At 38.0% G+C, this 18,002-nt stretch overlaps 2 protein-coding genes across 3 annotated transcripts; both read left to right on the top strand.

The window, feature by feature from the left end:
• The first annotated feature begins 3,500 nt into the window (after positions 1-3,500).
• Positions 3,501-6,053, top strand: cfap97d2 (CFAP97 domain containing 2). The gene is made up of 6 exons (XM_004567961.2): positions 3,501-3,648; positions 4,448-4,550; positions 4,766-4,846; positions 5,068-5,186; positions 5,278-5,461; positions 5,591-6,053. The coding sequence occupies exons 1-6, from the start codon at positions 3,605-3,607 to the stop codon at positions 5,750-5,752; spliced, it is 693 nt and encodes a 230-aa protein (XP_004568018.2). The 5' UTR covers positions 3,501-3,604; the 3' UTR covers positions 5,753-6,053.
• Positions 6,054-6,336: 283 nt separating this feature from the next.
• Positions 6,337-16,383, top strand: cdc16 (cell division cycle 16 homolog (S. cerevisiae)). 2 transcript variants are annotated; one of them, XM_024805519.2, is made up of 18 exons: positions 6,337-6,551; positions 6,744-6,798; positions 7,062-7,156; positions 7,312-7,350; positions 7,474-7,614; positions 9,847-10,006; positions 10,116-10,210; positions 10,564-10,697; positions 10,903-10,982; positions 11,077-11,126; positions 11,210-11,283; positions 11,399-11,524; positions 12,079-12,231; positions 13,689-13,752; positions 13,852-13,913; positions 14,195-14,330; positions 15,032-15,122; positions 15,552-16,383. In XM_024805519.2, exons 1-18 carry the CDS (start codon positions 6,504-6,506, stop codon positions 15,803-15,805), a joined length of 1,857 nt encoding a protein of 618 aa, XP_024661287.1. In that variant the 5' UTR covers positions 6,337-6,503; the 3' UTR covers positions 15,806-16,383. The 2 variants fall into 2 exon arrangements, with proteins under 2 accessions (XP_024661287.1, XP_004568017.1); XM_004567960.6 differs by having other exon boundaries at positions 7,059-7,156.
• Positions 16,384-18,002: the final 1,619 nt, after the last annotated feature.

The raw sequence follows: 18,002 nt of genomic DNA, 5'->3' as shown, positions 1-18,002 counted from the left end.
TTTTTCCTCTGCTGCCCTCAGAACATAATGAAATAGGGATGGTGATGGAATTGGATAATCTGATGGCATTGGATAATCTGAGTTCTCGCAGATGTTGAGCTTTAATGATGACAAAATTATTTCTGAGCCATATTTGAGCACATTTCGTGTGTTTTCACCTCTGGAACTGAAAGTGATTATTTCTCTTTCTTTCTCTGTGATTTTTGCATTTGTCTCAGTAGATTATAGATTGTTACAACTCTAAAACCATATAATAATGTTGAGGTGCATGCAAACAAAACACCAGTTATGTTTGCATGATTTTCTTCTGTTACTGTGCGTCCCCAGTCCCAAAGAGGCAGTTTCTCTCAACACCTATTCCCACAGCAGTGCAATGGAAGATCCACCTCTGGGAGTTCCTGGAACTGTTAGCATCCACTGCCGTTCTGATCAAGACCTGAAAACAAGCTTCACTGCATCATTATCGCTTTTCTGAATCACTTGAGGTACTAACAAAGCCTATGAGAAGCACTGTGTGCCTTCTCTTATTTCCTTTTTTTCACGATTTTGACGTCATAACTAGATGACTTAGGTGTAACTATTTATTTTCATTGTTCTAGATCTAAGATTATTATAAACTTTTTGTTTTGTTAACTCTGTGACGGAGGTTATATTTTTAGTAGTGTTTGTGTGTTGCATGTCTTGGCAACATGTAGAAAGTTTTGCATAGAGATTAAAATATTATGTCATGTTTGACCTCTGACCTCTCTCTCAAGGCCAGTAGATTATTCTGAAGGTCAAAGGGATAACAAGGCTATATAGAGCTATATATTCAAACTGCAGTTGTTTGTGCTGATAATGTTTTCAGCATACAGGGAAGGAAAAGGGGGGATTCTAAATTTAGTTTGGGCCTCTGTCGTCTTTTTCAAGGTCAAAAAAGGTCAAACTTTCAAACTTTAAAATGTCTTCTATCTTTCGAACCATGCGGTGACCTTAAGATGCGATATACATCTATAAAGAAAGTATTGTCAAGAGTAAGACAAACTGTATAAATGACAAATAATACAAAATAATTATATTCAAAATTATGCCAAGTATTTCAAAATGCATTTCAACAGGGAAAACAAAATCCTGCACTTTGTAGTGCAATAAAAACAAATGCAAACTTGTTAAAAAACTAACAAAGATGAAGAGCATATACAAAAACAAAATATTATTCCACCAACAGAAGAGGATGGATGGATGGATGGATGGATGGATGGATGGATGGATGGATGGATGGATGGATGGATGGATGGATGGATGGATGGATGGATGGATGGATGGATGGATGGATGGATGGATGGATGGTGAGCTGCCTTGGCAGCAGTTTATGTTCTCAAAGTGGCTCTTGCTTTTGTTTTGTTGGGGTTCTTTTGTGGTTGTTTTTTAATAAATGATTAATCAAATGAAACAATGCAATTAATCAAAGTTATTTTTGATCCACCTACTTAAAATTCTGGCAAAAAAACCCCAACTCATAAATACAAATGAATATTCCAGTCAAATCCAAAAGTCCAACCTTAAATCTGACAACTGCAGCCTAAAAATCAAATCTTCTAAAACTGTTTACACATAAAAGCCACTGTTTAAGCTACCAAAAGCTCAACAACATTGTCCTTTTCTCCATGTCCTATTAGGACTCGAAAGCTTTCTTCAAATTGATTAATCATATAGTTCAATATAGTATATTAGTATGCTAATATAATCATACCAAGCCAGTGAATGTAAACACAGTATTAAAATCTGGGAAAGTCTTTGGCAGAAAGTGTACACAACAGTCTGAAAGTAGAAGGCTCTATGTTCTTATAAGCATTTTGATAACATGTCAAATTTTTATTTGGACAAAGTTAAACACTGTGCAGCAGAAACAGCAGAAACTCTATTTGTAAAGTTTCTGCAACAGTCCCTGGAAAGGTCTGAGTTTTATGTCCAAATGTTGCCTGCAGTCTGCATGAGAAATGGAATTTGGGTTTTAGTCAGAACATTTCAATAAATTCATAAATAAACTGCACAAGAATGCCTTCAAAACGTCATCGGTCCTGAAGGGCTTAGTATTCAAATCAATTCAAAATTGGTCACAGACATTTGCCCATGCTATAATCACGCATATTCAAAGGCCTAGAAACATTTTACAAATATCTCAGTTTAACTGTTCAACAAAAAACACAAAAGTGTAAAAACAAAACAAAAATAGGATGGAAGAGATCTAGAGGCATGTAACATGATTTTTTTCCATCTTGGTATTCTCCATCTGTCCCATCAACACATCTCCTCTTATACAACAAAATAACAAAGTGGACTGGAAATGTTTTATTGCATATAATTCATTCATGAGAGTGCTTCCCACGCACTGAGGCAAGACTACGCTGGGAGATGGAAGGGGGGCCAATTAATTCACCTCTGAGGGCATCTGTGGGGAAATGCCAGACATGAGGCCTGTAGCCGTGACAGATCGACATCAGCTGCTAACGTCTACGACAGCTTTGTGATTGTGCAATATTCTCATTAAACCTGTACTTGAAGAACAGTTTGCTTATGAGTATTTACAGGTTTGAAATATGTGTGAAGTGAATGTTACAGTTTATTTTTCTGGCTAATTGTTATCTTAATGACAACATTTATAACAGCTTATAAGGGTGTGAAAAAACGGTGACGTGACCATTTTTTCATCAGTGCTTTTTTGTTGTTGTTGTTGTTCCTTCTAGCGTGAAATTTGAATGCTTAAAAGTAAAAATGCCATGTGTGTCAAAAGTCGTCGTAGCCAGTTCCTGTCAGTAGGGGGAAGTGTTGCATGTATATTCATTCATAGAGTCAAATCACTAGAATAGGTTTCATTCAACAACTCTGATTTCCTCTTTCTGTCTTTTATTTCCCGGATGATACACATAATACTTTATAAACACATTGAAATAATCCAACGTGATACCACAGTATAGAAGTGTAATGCTTTGTATTTCTAATTTAAGTTAAAGGTTTCACAATAATTAACTTTCCTCATTTTTCCTCATTTCTTGTTTTGTGTATAAACTAAGTTTGCACTAGTGTTAGTTTAAGTGGCACTGGTGTAAGTTTTCCACTGTTATTGACCGTATGTACTTAAAATACAAAAGATACTGTATACTGTGTCCTTACAGCTTATAAATTCATTCTACATTTGGTTAAATTAATTCCACTGATGCTCTAAAAGATGAAGAGATCAAAGTGGACATAATGTCTAGCCAGACACAGTAAGTGTTATTTGTTTTACTTTGTAAAAGTAAACTAAACTAAAAAATAAATAAATAAAAGCAGTTTATGTTCTAGCTCATTTTCCTCATTTTCAGCTTTGAACTATGTGTAAATGCGTCTTCACACAGCGGCTCATTTTACAGCCACTCGCTCCACAGTCTGCTCGCTAATTAGCCTATCTCTGTGGCTGTATGTGTTTCTCTGTGTGGAACAAACCAAACAGGCGCATCGTTTGAAACCATTCATCTCCGCTCTCTCGCTCTGCTGTCATGGCAACCGTGTATGACTGGCACGAAACACACTGCAGTTTTCTGAGCTTTAGTCCGCGCGGACGGTTCAGCGTACTCTCGGAAAGATGAGTAAAGAAACCAAGGAAGCAGGGCAACCACAGACTGCAAGGTGAGGCAGGGAGCCCGAGGGTATTTACGCTAATTGATTTATTGGCGTACGCGCCAACTGTTGATGCACCCTGTTAACAAACTGTCCGTCGTTTATTTGGATTAAGAGATGCTGGACAATTTAGGAAAAAAAGTCCCATCTCTACATAGGCCCTACTGCTTTATTTATTCGGCAAAGCTGTCCTCTTTGCATGAGCCTATTTTCCACTGCAGAAACTTTCCAGGGACCGTGAACCTTTGGGGGGATTCACTTCGTTTACATGGCTGGAACTGGATACAAATAAGTTAATCTAAAGCACTCATAAATAAACATACAGTCCATGAAACAGAAACACATACCTGCCACATAGAGCAGGTGTATAAGAGACATGGAGATGGCCAAGTTATAGGTACTAGAAAAAAGAAGCACCCCTGATCTGGACAGGGCATCCCAGAGCTTGTTATTCTTGCATAATTTGCCCATACTTTTATTGTGCTATTCCTTATATTGTGCTATTCATTGTATCTTAATATATTGTATTGCTAATAGTTTAGTCTGTTTTTGTTTTTGCTTTTGTTTTTCTTAATGTTACTGGACTGGAGCAACCATAACCCAAATAATTTCCCCAGGGATTAATAAAGTATTCTGATTCTGATTCTATTTTAAATAATCTTGAGCAATTTTAAAACAATCCCCATGTGGATTTTATTTGTTATAGTTTTCTTCATTTTCATTGTATCATTAAAATGTGTGAAACTGTTTTCTGCTGAGTGTAAAGGGCTTGGTTTTTTGCAGCTTTTTTTCTGTTTTCTCTTTACAGGAAGCTGTCGCTGCATCCCTTAGCAGTGCCCCTGTTTCCCACTGCAAGCAAATACCTGCAGGAGAAATTGGACCAGGCTGCATATGACATGCACAGAAAAAGAGTTAAGAGAAAAGTCTTTGATTTTTACATTTTTTTAAAAAACATTTGTCATCATTTTCCCTGTTTGCCCATATTCTAAATGTCTTGACCTTAGGTTGTTTGGGGGGGTTTTTGTTACAAACTAATCTACCTTTTTGTTTTATACAGTTGTTTTAAAGTCAGGATAATCACGGTTTACCGCCTCAGACAGACATGTATGTGGTTTTTTCCCCCAAGGTGATGACAGCAAATCCAGTGGTAAACACGGGACCACCAAAGACATATAGTCACCTCACTCCCAAGCAGAAGAATCACAAGGTTGTCCTTTGAGTGAGAAAACATAAGAAATTTAAATGAATAATTAGAATCACAAAATTATTTTTACCTCCAGTCAGTGTAGAATAAAGTATTGTGAAGCCTGAAGTGATCCAATGTAATAACAATGTTTTAGAGTGACTAAAACACAGTTTTTACATACATGTAGTTAGAATAACCTCCTGTAAATGTGACTGTTTCTAATCACATTTTGTTGAATTAAGACTGAATCGCTGAGGATGCTGGAGATTCAGAGAGAAAACAATAGGCTTAGAGAGAATATATCACATATTATGAGCACACCTGGAAGAGTCGACAACTGGAATTTCTATGAAAAGAAAAGGTCAGTTAAGTTTCGTAATAACGGTGTCAGAACAATAGGGTTTTCAAAGAAATAAGGCGGCTTAATTGTGCTTTCTTTTTCTTCAATATAGCCCTGGGAACAAAAATCAGCAGCTGGAAATGCTCAGAATTGCCCAAGAGAATCAAAGGATCCAGCTTAAACTGAGCCAGTGCAAACCTTTCTATGTGAGGGCTTGGCACGAGGATTGGCTCAAAACTACCGAAGTGATGGAAAGAATTAGTCACTATCCTCATGACAGAGAAAATCAGCAAAAGGTGTCCTTTTCTTTCTTCCTTAAAGCTGCATTGCATTCCTTAACTTCTATGCTCTATATGCTTTTGTTTCACACTATATGTACAAATCAGATAAAAATGTGAACACCTGATCTCATGTGTCACTGCTAGGGACAAGAAAAAAGCAGCAAGGTAAGCAGGAAATGTGGTGCAAAGCAAAAGAAGAAAAACGAGCAACAAGGAAGAGGATACAGGAACACAGATACCTTTAAAACAAATGCACTACCAAATGAGAAAAGGAATGAAAGAAAGAAATCACAAGATACACCCTAAAATTCAAAAGAAATCAATTAAAGCAGTCATTCTATTGACAAGTCACATGTTTTTGATGTATTTAAAAATGCCAAGGACTCCTAATAAACCTAAAAATAAAAACAGGAAAAATGTTAATGCAGTATTTGTTATTCTGTGATTAGGTAAGCAATTTTAAATGCAGTTTTCTTTTTCCTTTTTTCATATTGTTACTTTATTTGTATTTCATTTTATCCTGACTTCATTCTATTATATTTTTACTTTCAGAATACTTCTTACATTATTAAGATATTTGTTTAGTCATTAGTGTTTAAAATGTATTTCTCTTTTATCCCTATACCATTCTGCCGATTTATTCTATTTGTTATGCATGTATTGTGTTTATTTAACTGCTGTAAGATGAAAGGTGTTCCTGTTGTATCTGTCTTCACTGTTGTTAATGTGATGACAAATAAAAACAGGGGAAATACACTGAAATAACATATATTATTGTTGTTGTTGTTGTTGTTGTTGTTGTTGTTGTTGTTGTTGTTGTTGTTGTTAGGTTAGGTGGCCCGGGGGCCAGGAGCGTCAGCGTGGAACTTTCTATCACGACGTAGTTTCCTTACGGAACGGTTTAGCGGAGCACTCATTGCAGAAAGAAGCCGCGGGTTTGATTTTACGCAGCTAGCGAGATCTCACGTAGTGTTTTAGTGCATTGCTTCCTCTGCTTCTTAGAATGACACACTTGTGATAGTCAGAACTTTTGACAGTCCACTTTTAAAAAGTCAAAATGAACCTCGACAGACTCAGAAAGCGAGTGCGGCAATACATCGATCAGGTAGGAAAAAAATATTAGTTTCTGTGTTGCTAGCTTACGCTAGCTTTTTTTTTTTTTTTTTTTTTTTTTTAGCACGTTTGGTGTCAGTGGTAACGAACTCTTGCTGTTTTCCTCTTTAACAAATAACAGCCAGTGAGCAGCTTGACATATATTTTGGAGACTGATGCGGTGCCTTTGTGTGTTTGTTTACAGCAACAGTACCAGAGTGCTCTATTTTGGGCCGACAAGATAGCATCTCTCTCTCACGGTGAGCAAATTACGGTAGTTCTAATCTGTCTGTTAGAGTAGCATTACTTAACCTGTCAGCAAAACTAATGATGGTGTGTGTGGTGCTTCATGGGAAGTGGTTACGTTTTCCTGTTACGTTGCAGCTGAAAGAAAGTTTTACTAGCGGTCTGGGCGGATAACAGATTAGCATCCTAGCACATCTTCATTGGTGTGAAACCTGCCAGCGATAACTTCCTAACCTCTAAAACTGATAACCCTATCGACTTTGTTTACATACAGAAGATCCCCAGGATATTTACTGGCTTGCTCAGTGCCTTTATCTGACCTCACAGTACCACAGAGCCTCCCATGCCCTCCGTTCACGTAAACTTGACAAGGTGCGTTGCGTGAGTGTTGAAAAGTGGGTGATTGCCTTTATAACCGTGTTTAGTACGGGGGTGGTGTATGTTAGAGTTAAACTGTTTGTCATAAAAAAGTCAGCAGCATAATGTCAGACCAAAGTTTTAAACATCTCTTGTCTTCTCTTTAACAGCTGTACGGAGCTTGTCAGTATCTTGCTGCAAGGTGTCATGTAAGTAAATGGAAGATGCACAACATGCCAGTTGTTATAGCCTTTTCTGCAATCTTCTAAATTGCAGATAATCGATTAGATCTGTCATTTTTAATGCTTCTTATTTGTTTCTGCTTTTTCTAGTATGCTGCCAAAGAGTTCCAGCAGGCCTTGGATATCTTAGATGCAGAAGAGCCAGCAAGCAAAAAGCTTTTGGACAGGAGTGGAAAGGAAGACAATGAGACATCAGAATCAACCAAGGATTGGGACATGTCCCCTGCTTCTGTAAGTCTGGGTTGCCATGTGGTGTGTATGTTTAATGAGTTATATTTTTAAATGATTTGACCGCTCATTATATCACAGCGGAGTTGTAGATAGAAAGCCCTGTACTGCCCTATATTGCACCTTAATTTGTTTTTATATAATTGCGTGGAATGAGTCTTGAGTTGAATGTTTTTAATAGGCAAAAAATACATAAATAAGTAAATGACGAGTTAAATTTTTTCTTCTTTTTTTTTTTCTGCTGATCTGAAACTTGATCCGATCTGTGACGAAAAAAACATGATCCGGTCCAAACCGTGAGACTTTTGATCCGTTGCACCACTAGTATACAGTGGAATAAACAGTTACTGATGTGTAGTAATGACAGAGAGTAAGAGGAAGAAGCTCCTCATCATTCTCTCTGTTTTGGCCTTAAGGGAGCAGAAGCGCTTCCCAGACCTCAACAGTGAGAAGAGTCCATTGTTGGGATGGGAGAGATCCCTCATAATCTTCTTGGCTTTGGTCTTGCACCGCTTAGTGTAGTTAATTGCTGTATGTGTGACGATGTTCTTGCAAACTTTCATTCAGATTGGCCCACCTGTTAGGGAGGAGATGGAGGTGCATACAAACATACATAACAGTAAGAAGATAGTTGATCTTGTTGAGGACTTTAGGAATTTTCGTAAAGCCCCTTACTTTTTAGCTGCGGACAATATTCTACAATACTGACTTAGTGTTATGTTTGTGGCCTGATCACATGTAGTAACCAGTTATATTGTAACCTGTTTGGGTATGCTTAGAAAAAGACACTTAACGTTGAGATAACTGAGTGTTAGATTATTGTATAAAATAGTGCTGATTGCATCCTTTGGACATGCTCTGCCAGCTGGCGTGGTCTTTTCACATGACCTCACGAGGGAAAATTGAATACAGAGGAGACGGCGTCAACTTCAGCTCAGCTTGTCAGTCTGTTAAACTGCTGGAGCACCTGACTCAAGCACACTCTCCTTCGCACAGACATCATTTACAAAAGTATTTAACAACTAACCAACAACGAGAAACCATTTGATGCTTAAGAGACACAGAGTGACAGTAGGCAGTATAGCTTTGGTTTTTTAACATGAAACTAATTCTTTCAGCCAGGGGCCATATAAAAATGACACCCTGAGACTGCTTTTTAGTTTTAGCTTTCTTTTTTTCCACTGTGATATTGTTTCTGTCACTATTTAGCTAATATGAACTAATTTTAGTCTGTTAGCAGCAATCAACCTAGTGAAGTCACAGTCTGTACTGGACGAGATGGTGCTAGACATGCTCTAAAAACAGTCACTTTTAACTTAAAACACTTATTTTTTGTAATTCCAGCTTCACAGACAGTGTTAGATTTGTGACAGTCAATTAGAGCAGGGCTCCATGGTGGAAATTACCTTAATACATGTAGAGTTTCATATCCAGTTTAAGTAAAAGTGAAATAACTGCTTAACAATTTAATTTAACAAACATAATCGAGCCTTGTAACTCTCCAGGAACTGAAACTGAGAAATATTTTCTATCTGCGATGGTGTATCTTGGGTTGCTCTTCTTTCCTACCATGTAAACATCTTCCATTTCCATTCATCGTTTGCTCTTCCTGTGTTATTGAGTACAACTAGTGAGTGCAGCGAGCGGTGCTCAGTTGAGTCATTTGCTCACTTTTGGTTTGCACATCACCAGCTGATAGTATCTTCTCTTATGTCTACACAGCTAGGTTATACTTAATAGTATATTTGTACCTTTTGTGAACCACATTTTCTGTTTCCACCTTTAGCGAAAACCATTTTCATGTGCAGTGAAAGAAGCGTTCGGGAAGGGTTGAAACATTTTAGCACAAACAATGTCCCCCAGACTCTGTAACTCTCCTCCTTTGGACTTGAGATTAGTGAATTCTATAATCTATTTTAAAAACCAGTTACCTATGCTCAAGTTCCTCAATAAGCACCCACACTTCAAACAAATTAAGAATGATCAAGGTCTTCAAACACGTATTGAGGCATGAAGGATCCTTTGTACCAGTGAGTTATGTCCCTGTGCAATCCACACAAATTCTGTTTGTAGAGAAATAGCATAAATTGTTCTTTCCTTCAGGATGTGAGAATTATCTCAAAATGCTGTCCAGTGTTGTTGTGTATGGAGTATTAACACTCTATGAATTTATGTCCAGTGTCATAGACTCAACCTTTCTTTCTATTCATCTTTGCTCCCAATGAAATATTTCAGATCAGCAGCTCCATCTGCCTCCTGCGGGGTAAGATCTATGATGCCATGGATAACAGACCACTGGCCACCTCCAGCTACAAAGAGGCCTTGAAACTGGATGTGTACTGCTTTGAAGCCTTTGACCTTTTAACGTCCCACCACATGTTGACTGCACAGGAAGGTGAGACTCTGTGGCCAGCGTGTGCACTAAGAATTCCATTTTGTGCACATTAATGCCATAATAATTCCAGTAGTTTATAACAACGCTGTACGTTTTCATCTTTCAACAGAGAAGGAGTTCCTCGACTCCCTTCCTCTGAGTCAACAGTGTACTGAGGAGGAAGAGGAGCTGTTACACTTCCTTTTTGAGAATAAATTAAAGAAGGTAAGGGGTTATGCATTTAGTTTAACAACTGGATTTTAACTGTGAATTTATAAAGTTGGGGGTATTTTTTCCCCCTCTTTTCAAGGATTGCAACCAAAGGCCCAACGCTAACAGTGAATTTATGATTAAGGATATTTTTTGTGATATCAGCTCACTGGTTTGCCATTGCTGATAACAAATTATAGAAAAATGATCTCTATGCAGTTATTATAAGCATGAGTGTGTAGAGTGACTGTTGTCTGTTGTTGCTGTGTGATGGTTTTGTCTGTTTTCACACCATCTCACATTTTAACCTTGCTATGTGCTTTCACAGACATGAATTTGACACATGCTCTCTCTGCTTTCCTCTGCAGTATAACAAGCCCAGTGATTTAGTGGTGCCAGAGATGGTCAATGGTCTTCAGGACAACTTGGATGTCGTCGTGTCTCTTGCTGAAAGGCATTATTATAACTGTGATTTCAAGATGTGCTACAAACTCACATCAATGTAGGTGTCCCAGGGTTTTCATTTAGTAGTAGCAGACTTAGTGCCACTGTAGAATCTAAGAAAATGAAATCTAGCTGTAGATTTTGCTCTTTAACTACGCTAGATTATATTTGTATACATTTAGATTTATGAATGACTAGCAAATACATTTTTTGTGACTTCTGATTTTGGTGATGTACCTGAAGTACACCTGTTTTGATTACAGGGTAATGGTTAAAGACCCCTTCCACGCCAGCTGTTTGCCAGTCCACATAGGAACACTGGTGGAGCTTGGAAAAGCAAATGGTAAAATATATACACGGGTTTATTCATACAGCATGTTTAGTTTGGTTCCCCTGAATATCAGTTTAATGTTTTTGTTTTGTTTTTGTCCGTGCAGAGTTGTTTTACCTCTCACACAAACTTGTAGACTTATATCCCAACAACCCAGTAAGTTTTTTTTTCATTATTTGATCTGTTATACATTTTTTTCCCCCAATTATTTTGCTGATAACTAAAAACCTTTTAACCAGGTGTCTTGGTTTGCTGTGGGTTGCTACTATCTCATGGTTGGCCATAAAAACGAACATGCTCGACGATACCTCAGGTATTTATGTTGCCTCTTAAAGAGAAATCCATCCTTTTTGTTACAAAAAAAAAAAGTTACTGACAGTTTATGTTCTGGTCTCTCAAACATATTTGCTGTTGTACATCTCCTTAAGCAAAGCCACCACTTTGGAGAGGACTTACGGTCCTGCATGGATTGCCTATGGGCATTCCTTTGCGGTGGAGAGTGAGCATGACCAAGCCATGGCTGCCTACTTCACTGCTGCTCAGCTGATGAAAGGGTAGGTTGATGATTGATGTGTCAGAGAATGATCCATACGCATGTAAAATGTTTGTCTGTATGTAGCTGCGGTTGGTAAAGAATTTTGTTAAAACTTTAATTACAAAAGAGTCAAATGTTTCTATCATGTCCTTTAAAAACCTCAGCAGTATCCAAGCATAATGCCATCCAGGTTGTGTTGAACATACATATATTTTTGCTGTATTTTTGCCAGATTACATGCTGAGAGCCACGAGTATAAAAGCATTTCCTGCTATTGACAAGAAAAAAATATTGGCTTAAATGTCTGCAGCCATTTTTGCAACCTTTTATTTGTGTGTTTGTGGTGTTGTTTTGGGGTCATTGTGACATTCCTGCTTTACATTCATGCTTAAGTGCATGCTTTTGACTCCTTGAATCTTTCTAGACTATAATGGTGACTAAGAAACACAACATACTGTCACATGTAAAAGTCAGGTCATGTTATTGTTGAGTATTCTGTGTGCATTGACGTGCTTGTAAAACATGAGATGAGGATAGATTCAGCTTTCCTGTTTCCTGTACTCTGTTACACAGGTGTCACTTGCCCATGCTCTACATTGGGTTGGAGTATGGATTAACCAACAACTCCAAGTTAGCAGAACGTTTTTTCAGCCAGGCTCTTAGCATTGCTCCAGAGGACCCATTTGTCATTCATGAAGTGGCAGTGGTTGCATTTCAAAATGGAGAGTGAGTATGACGGCACAAACACCCTTAAACTTTTTGTTGGACACATTTAGGATAAATGTTGTCATCAGCAAATGGATATTGGTATCATAAACTGTATAGAATGGATGGGTGTAATTACGCTCATGTGTCCTGTTGGTCTGCAGCTCTGCTTCGGTTTACAAATTCAAACAAACACTGTGGTATGAACGAGAGTTAAAAATGGCCCAAATTCTTTCATCTTAAATAAAATGATCAGTGTGGCTGCTCTTCTGGGTGTTACAGTAGAGCTTAACCACCCAAGCATCTATGAAAAAGAGGATTTAAGAAGTTTAACAGTTACAAAATTAGCTCAGCAGTTTCCACCTGAAGATGATTATACCATGTTCTGATTGAGTGATTTCTAAAAAGCTCAAATGTGCTGTTCTGGTATCACTTCAGACTTGAATGAAGACAGAAAACTAAACAACAGCAATGTTTGTACATTGAAGTTGATCTAGGTGGTAGCTAGCTACAAAGCTATGTAGCTAATTAGGATATTAAAAACACATTAGCAAAGTAGTGATGGAGGATGAACATTAACTTTTTCTACTTCAATAAAACTTAATGTGAGGTTTCCCGGTGGGCAAAGAAAATGCAATCATAGGGCAGGTAAAGACGCTTAAAACAAACTCCAGTCAACAGAACATCTGTAATGATCCATCCACAGCACGAGGTTAGACATCAACATTTTTGTGCGTGTTTTGCATTACTTCCTTTGGAAAATTGCTAAACCTCAGCTTAATCTACCCATTCAAACAGCCTAAAAATGTGATGCACATGAATAGCCGACAATGATCAGAGCTTATTTTTAGAGGGTGTTTATATTAAATTAAACAAAGATGTAAAGCATTACAGCACATTTAAAGGACGACAGCCTTAATGAACAGAGTAGGAGCTTGGCCCCGTAAGCAGGTTTTGGTGCGTCACTTAACAAGCAGATAATTAAATGAGGTAAATTTAGCAGCTAGTTACCAAGTTTTGCTGCCTTTGTGAGCACCCAAGTGTACACGTACACACATACACAGATATCATTTAATTATGCATTATTTTAAGCTTTAGTTCATTGAAGTTGTCTAAATCATGTACAGTTGTCATGAAGGGGGAGTTTATGGACAAATTGCTTTTTGTGACCTTTTGTTCTGTAAACATGCGAGTTTCAACTGTAATGTTGGAAATCACTGGACCGTGACAACAATTTTGGAACCAGCCTCAAGTAGCCATCTGAGGAAGTCGTTGCATAACGTGTGTTTGCATTTATGTAATCTTGGTTTTTATACAGTCTTGGTATTTAAGTACAGTGTAGGAACCATGTAAGAGATCTAAGAGATGTTGCAAATTTGAGTAAATCCTAATGTATAGAGTGCACTGTTGTCATGTGTTAGTACACAGATTGCAGACAGTTATTTAGTTGCTTTCTAAGAACATTTTTGCTGTTTCAGCTGGAAGACAGCAGAGAAGTTGTTTCTTGATGCACTGGAGAAGATCAAAGCCATAGGGAATGAGGTAACAGCTGATTGTTTTAACTGATACCATCAATGTGATCCATGTCTTGAAAACTTAAGTCTTTGCAATATTTTTGTAATTTTGTTTTTTTAATTAAAGGTTACTGTGGACAAGTGGGAGCCTCTGTTAAACAACTTAGGTCATGTATGTCGGAAACTGAAGTAAGTACTACTTAATTACATCAAGACTGTATTTGCAGACTGTGTTATGTCTCATTGCCATGGTACATGATACGCTCAAAGTTGATTTTATAGTTACTGATTAATTTCGCTACATATAAATTGGAAAATTATATAGCTGTTGTTATTCCATCAGCAAACATAGAAATGGAAAGTTTTGTAATCATTTTAAATGCACTATTTATGACATGTAAGGCCTGCTGATGATGTTTGGCTCACTCAGTGAGTAACAGCTTTGCATGTTGCTGTGTTTGTTTCCTTAGAAAGTACGACCAGGCTCTGGAGTACCACCGTCAAGCTCTGGTGTTGATCCCTCAGCACGCCTCCACCTATGCTGCGATAGGATACGTGCACAGCCTCATGGGTGACTTTGAAAGTGCTATTGACTACTTCCACACGGTAAACTTTAAAGGGATCCGTTGGTTTTGTTCCTTGTTTGTCTTTTAGTAAGAGGCACTCACAGGGAGTTGGAGTTCCTGTGGGTTCTTAACAGTCTGAAACAAAGTTACTAAAATGAATCTCTCATAAGATTACTGTGTTACTGGTATTTTAGGTAGCATTTTTAGTAGGAAAGAAGGAATAATGTATAGCCTATGAGATTTTATTTTATTTTTTTTTTTAGTTAACCAAACACGTACACCAAAAAAAGTACACAAGAATAATCTGACATAAACTATACACCGTCTAGATATCGTACAGGTTCACTTAAAATATAAAATGACTTGGCTCCAAAAATTTGACTTCTATCACAAGTTAATAAGATAAAGTAGCTATATTATAGTTGCATCTTAAAAAGTATAATATTGCCCAATGCAGAGAGGTATTTTTGATTTAGCAGTGACTTTGTTTTGGGGGTTTTTAAGCCACAGATATAATGCATGACTTTGATCAATGTTTGGTTTTAATTCTTATTTTAGCTCTTGAAACGTTCATTTTAATTCTTTATTTGTTGTTGAGGGTGCTGTCCAGAATACTAGCAGCCATTAAAATCACATAATTGTATTATTAGCACATAAAACATAGTCAAAACAATCTGTTTTTATCATTTAAAAAAAAGGGTTAAAGTAGTTTGTTGGGGGGTTTTTGTCTTTCTTTGGCAGGCACTGGGACTGAAAAGGGATGACACTTTCTCTGTGACGATGCTTGGCCACTGTATCGAGATGTACATCGGTGACACTGATGCATATATAGGTTGGTTTCAATTTTGGAAAATATTTTCACATTTCTTATGTCTCATATAAAGTAAATTGTTAAAGAATTTAGCTGTAAAAAATATTCATAGTCACCTTTTTTTTATTATCTAAAAGGGTATTTCCTTTGTGTGAGATTAGGCACCTTCTTAGGAACCTTGTATTTGTGATGCCACCATAGACAATAAAAGGGTCTGGAGGCTAGCTGTGGTTGCAAAAAGACTTTCTCAGGAAAAGCATAATCTTCTCTAATATTCTCCACTGAAATCCAAAGCTATCTGCAGCAATATATTAATAGCACTATAGACTAAAGGGGTAATTATAAAAAAATAGATTTGGGCTTTAACTGTCCTTTTAAGTCTGCGTAATTGTAATTACATGAGTGATATCTGCCTCAGAAAATGAAGTCTTCCTGTTTGTTTCTGCTAAGGCACAGACATCAACGATAAGGTGCGAGGCAACTTGAACACTCCAGCGCTGATGAAGATGCTGAACACCTCAGAGCCTGATGACCTTCTAGCCACTCCGAGATTGGAAGACACTAGCATCATGTCTTTGGAAACGCCTATCCCAAATCAGGACAAGATGATGCTGGAGACGCCGCTTCGGCTCTCGTTAACCCTGGAGTGTGACATGTACGAGAGCGACGTGATGTTAGACACCCTATCAGACACCAGCACGTGATCTCTGCCACGAGGTGGAACTGTCGTGGCAACAGGGTGGCATAGGTTCACATATCCATGCCCAAGGACAACACAAAACCTTAGCACCTGCTCTTTACCAAAGGCTTCCTGAGGTTTCCCCGTCTTGTGCATAGTATTGTTGTTTCTCTAAGCAGCAAAACACAGAAGAGGCAGTTGTGAACATTATTAACATGAGTAAGTATAGATTAAATCTGATACGGCACCTGCTGTATTGCATATTATGTTTGCATGAATGCACTTTAAAAGGGGAATACCTTGGTTAAGGTGCTTAGTACGTGGCCTAGCAAAGGCACAGCACTGGACCTTGGGTTAAGACACTGGGATCATGTGTTCCTATGACACTTGAATGAATAGGGGAAAGAAGCCACACGCCTCACGTCATAAATTAAAGACTACAGTTCCTGTGGCAGCGCCCCCACCCCCAATGCTTAACCTGTGGATTTTCAACTTGAATAAAGAGCCAGCTAACAACAAGCCGTTTTTGGTGGGGGAAAGCGTTTTGATTATTCTTTCAAGAAACAATGCATTTATCTTGAAATAAAGAAATGTTGAATAACACCTAATCATTTCTTTTTTTAATTATTACTATTGATTTCAAAAATCTACTAAACACAGTTGGTTCGGTGAATAATAATGAGAAGTTTTTAAATATTTTTCTTTTTCTACACATTTGTTTACTAAGTTGTCAAAGCTGAAATGTTGTAGATTATACGTTTGGTGGTTGAAAGAGTTCTTTGCAACTTAACACGAAAATTTGTTTGCTCATAAATGTGTTCAACTGAACCACTAAACAGAGAGATTTGAAGGAACAAAACACATTTTATTGTGTGGTTTTTGACACCTCGTCATTCACAGCTGAGAATGGTGGTGTTTGCAAACAGTAGGGACAAAATGAAACCTGGTATCACAAAATTAGAAGTAGGAAACATTTGGCTTGTTTTTCTAGTAACTTCTCTAAAAAGCAACAGCTTTTGTTTTCTCCATATATATATTTAGCTCTGTGGAATAAAAAAAAAACAAAAACCATTGTGGGTGAGAAGTGTTTAAAACTTTTAAAAAGCTGATTGGAAAGGCAGGAATCTGCTGCAGATCAACAGCATTGAACTAACCTGCAGCATTGAGCAGCCTCTCACGTGTCTTATTCCAGTTAAGGAGAGGGGTGGGATCTCTGAGCTCGAGTGAAAACACCGAACTTGTCTCCATCGCTTCTCTGAGAGCCACAGGACAGATAGGGTTGTGCTATTTACCGTGGGGTCCTTCTGTTCAATGGAGAGCGTGGAGAGATGGGCTGCACTCCAACTAAGTCAACCGGCATTTACACCCACGATAAGGTCTGCCGGGACTTGGACACCTGCTCCACTTTTGTCCCCAGCATGAAGAGCTCAGAGTCGACACCAGAGGGACCTCGGCTGTGTGCAGAGACCAGAAGCAGCAAGGAAACCTTCCTAAGTAGTGAGTGTGCTGCCAACCTAAGTTCAGTGCTGAGTTAAAGAAAAAAAACTTGTTTGTACTTGGAAAGAATAAAAGTACTTGTTTATAAAAATAGGTTTGAAAAAGTGTGAGGTTTATTCCACTGTGGACAAATTCGCCAGTTTGCCGTGTGCACATCCATGCCGAGTCCGATGTGAAGAGATGGCTTTGTTGACCTTTTTGCAGTTCCCTGTCGAGACATCCACGGGCGGTCAGCGAGCCAGTCTTCCTGCCATGAATCGTGGAGTTTTGCGGGCAGCTCATCGTCTGCGAGTCAGTGCGACATGAAGCCCACCTCGGGATCCTCACAGTGACACCGAAAGAGCCTGTCTTATAGAGTTACATACACACTGCGTGAGTGGGAGTGTGTAATTATTGCAAGAACTGTTTCTTACGTACTTTTCGGTACTGATTAAAGACCGTTGTGGATGCTTAAACTAAATAAATGCGTTTTTCAACCAAGTGGATAGTTTCCCTTGTTTATTTATAAAATTGTTTATTTCTATTATTTTAGTTGTTTTGCTTTTTTTTTATTTTAGTTTTTAAATTTTCTTTTCTTTTCTTTCAGTTGTTGACCAAGCTAGAACAACAGCTCCATACAGGGAAACTACGTAAACTTCATACCATAAAACCGCTTAAAAACAGAGAGAGAGACTCCAAAAAGGCTATAAAAGCGATAACAATGTTTGTTGATTAAATAGTTTGCC

The sequence above is a fragment of the Maylandia zebra genome, linkage group LG16, assembly GCF_041146795.1.
Source record: "Maylandia zebra isolate NMK-2024a linkage group LG16, Mzebra_GT3a, whole genome shotgun sequence".
Classification (NCBI taxonomy): Eukaryota; Metazoa; Chordata; class Actinopteri; order Cichliformes; family Cichlidae; genus Maylandia; species Maylandia zebra.
The sequence above is the reverse complement of the archived record's forward strand: the minus strand, read 5'-3'. Positions and strand labels throughout refer to the sequence as shown.

Excerpts from the sequence above, each read along its gene's own strand:
- cfap97d2 (XM_004567961.2), top strand. The coding sequence starts at position 3,605 with ATGAGTAAAGAAACCAAGGAAGCAGGGCAACCACAGACTGCAAG. Across the intron at positions 3,649-4,447 it reads GGGCAACCACAGACTGCAAG|GAAGCTGTCGCTGCATCCCT; the intron begins GTGAGGCAGGGA and ends TTCTCTTTACAG. Across the intron at positions 5,187-5,277 it reads AATTTCTATGAAAAGAAAAG|CCCTGGGAACAAAAATCAGC; the intron begins GTCAGTTAAGTT and ends TCTTCAATATAG.
- cdc16 (XM_004567960.6), top strand. The coding sequence starts at position 6,504 with ATGAACCTCGACAGACTCAGAAAGCGAGTGCGGCAATACATCGATCAG. Across the intron at positions 10,211-10,563 it reads TTGAGAATAAATTAAAGAAG|TATAACAAGCCCAGTGATTT; the intron begins GTAAGGGGTTAT and ends TTTCCTCTGCAG. Across the intron at positions 11,127-11,209 it reads ACTTATATCCCAACAACCCA|GTGTCTTGGTTTGCTGTGGG; the intron begins GTAAGTTTTTTT and ends CCTTTTAACCAG.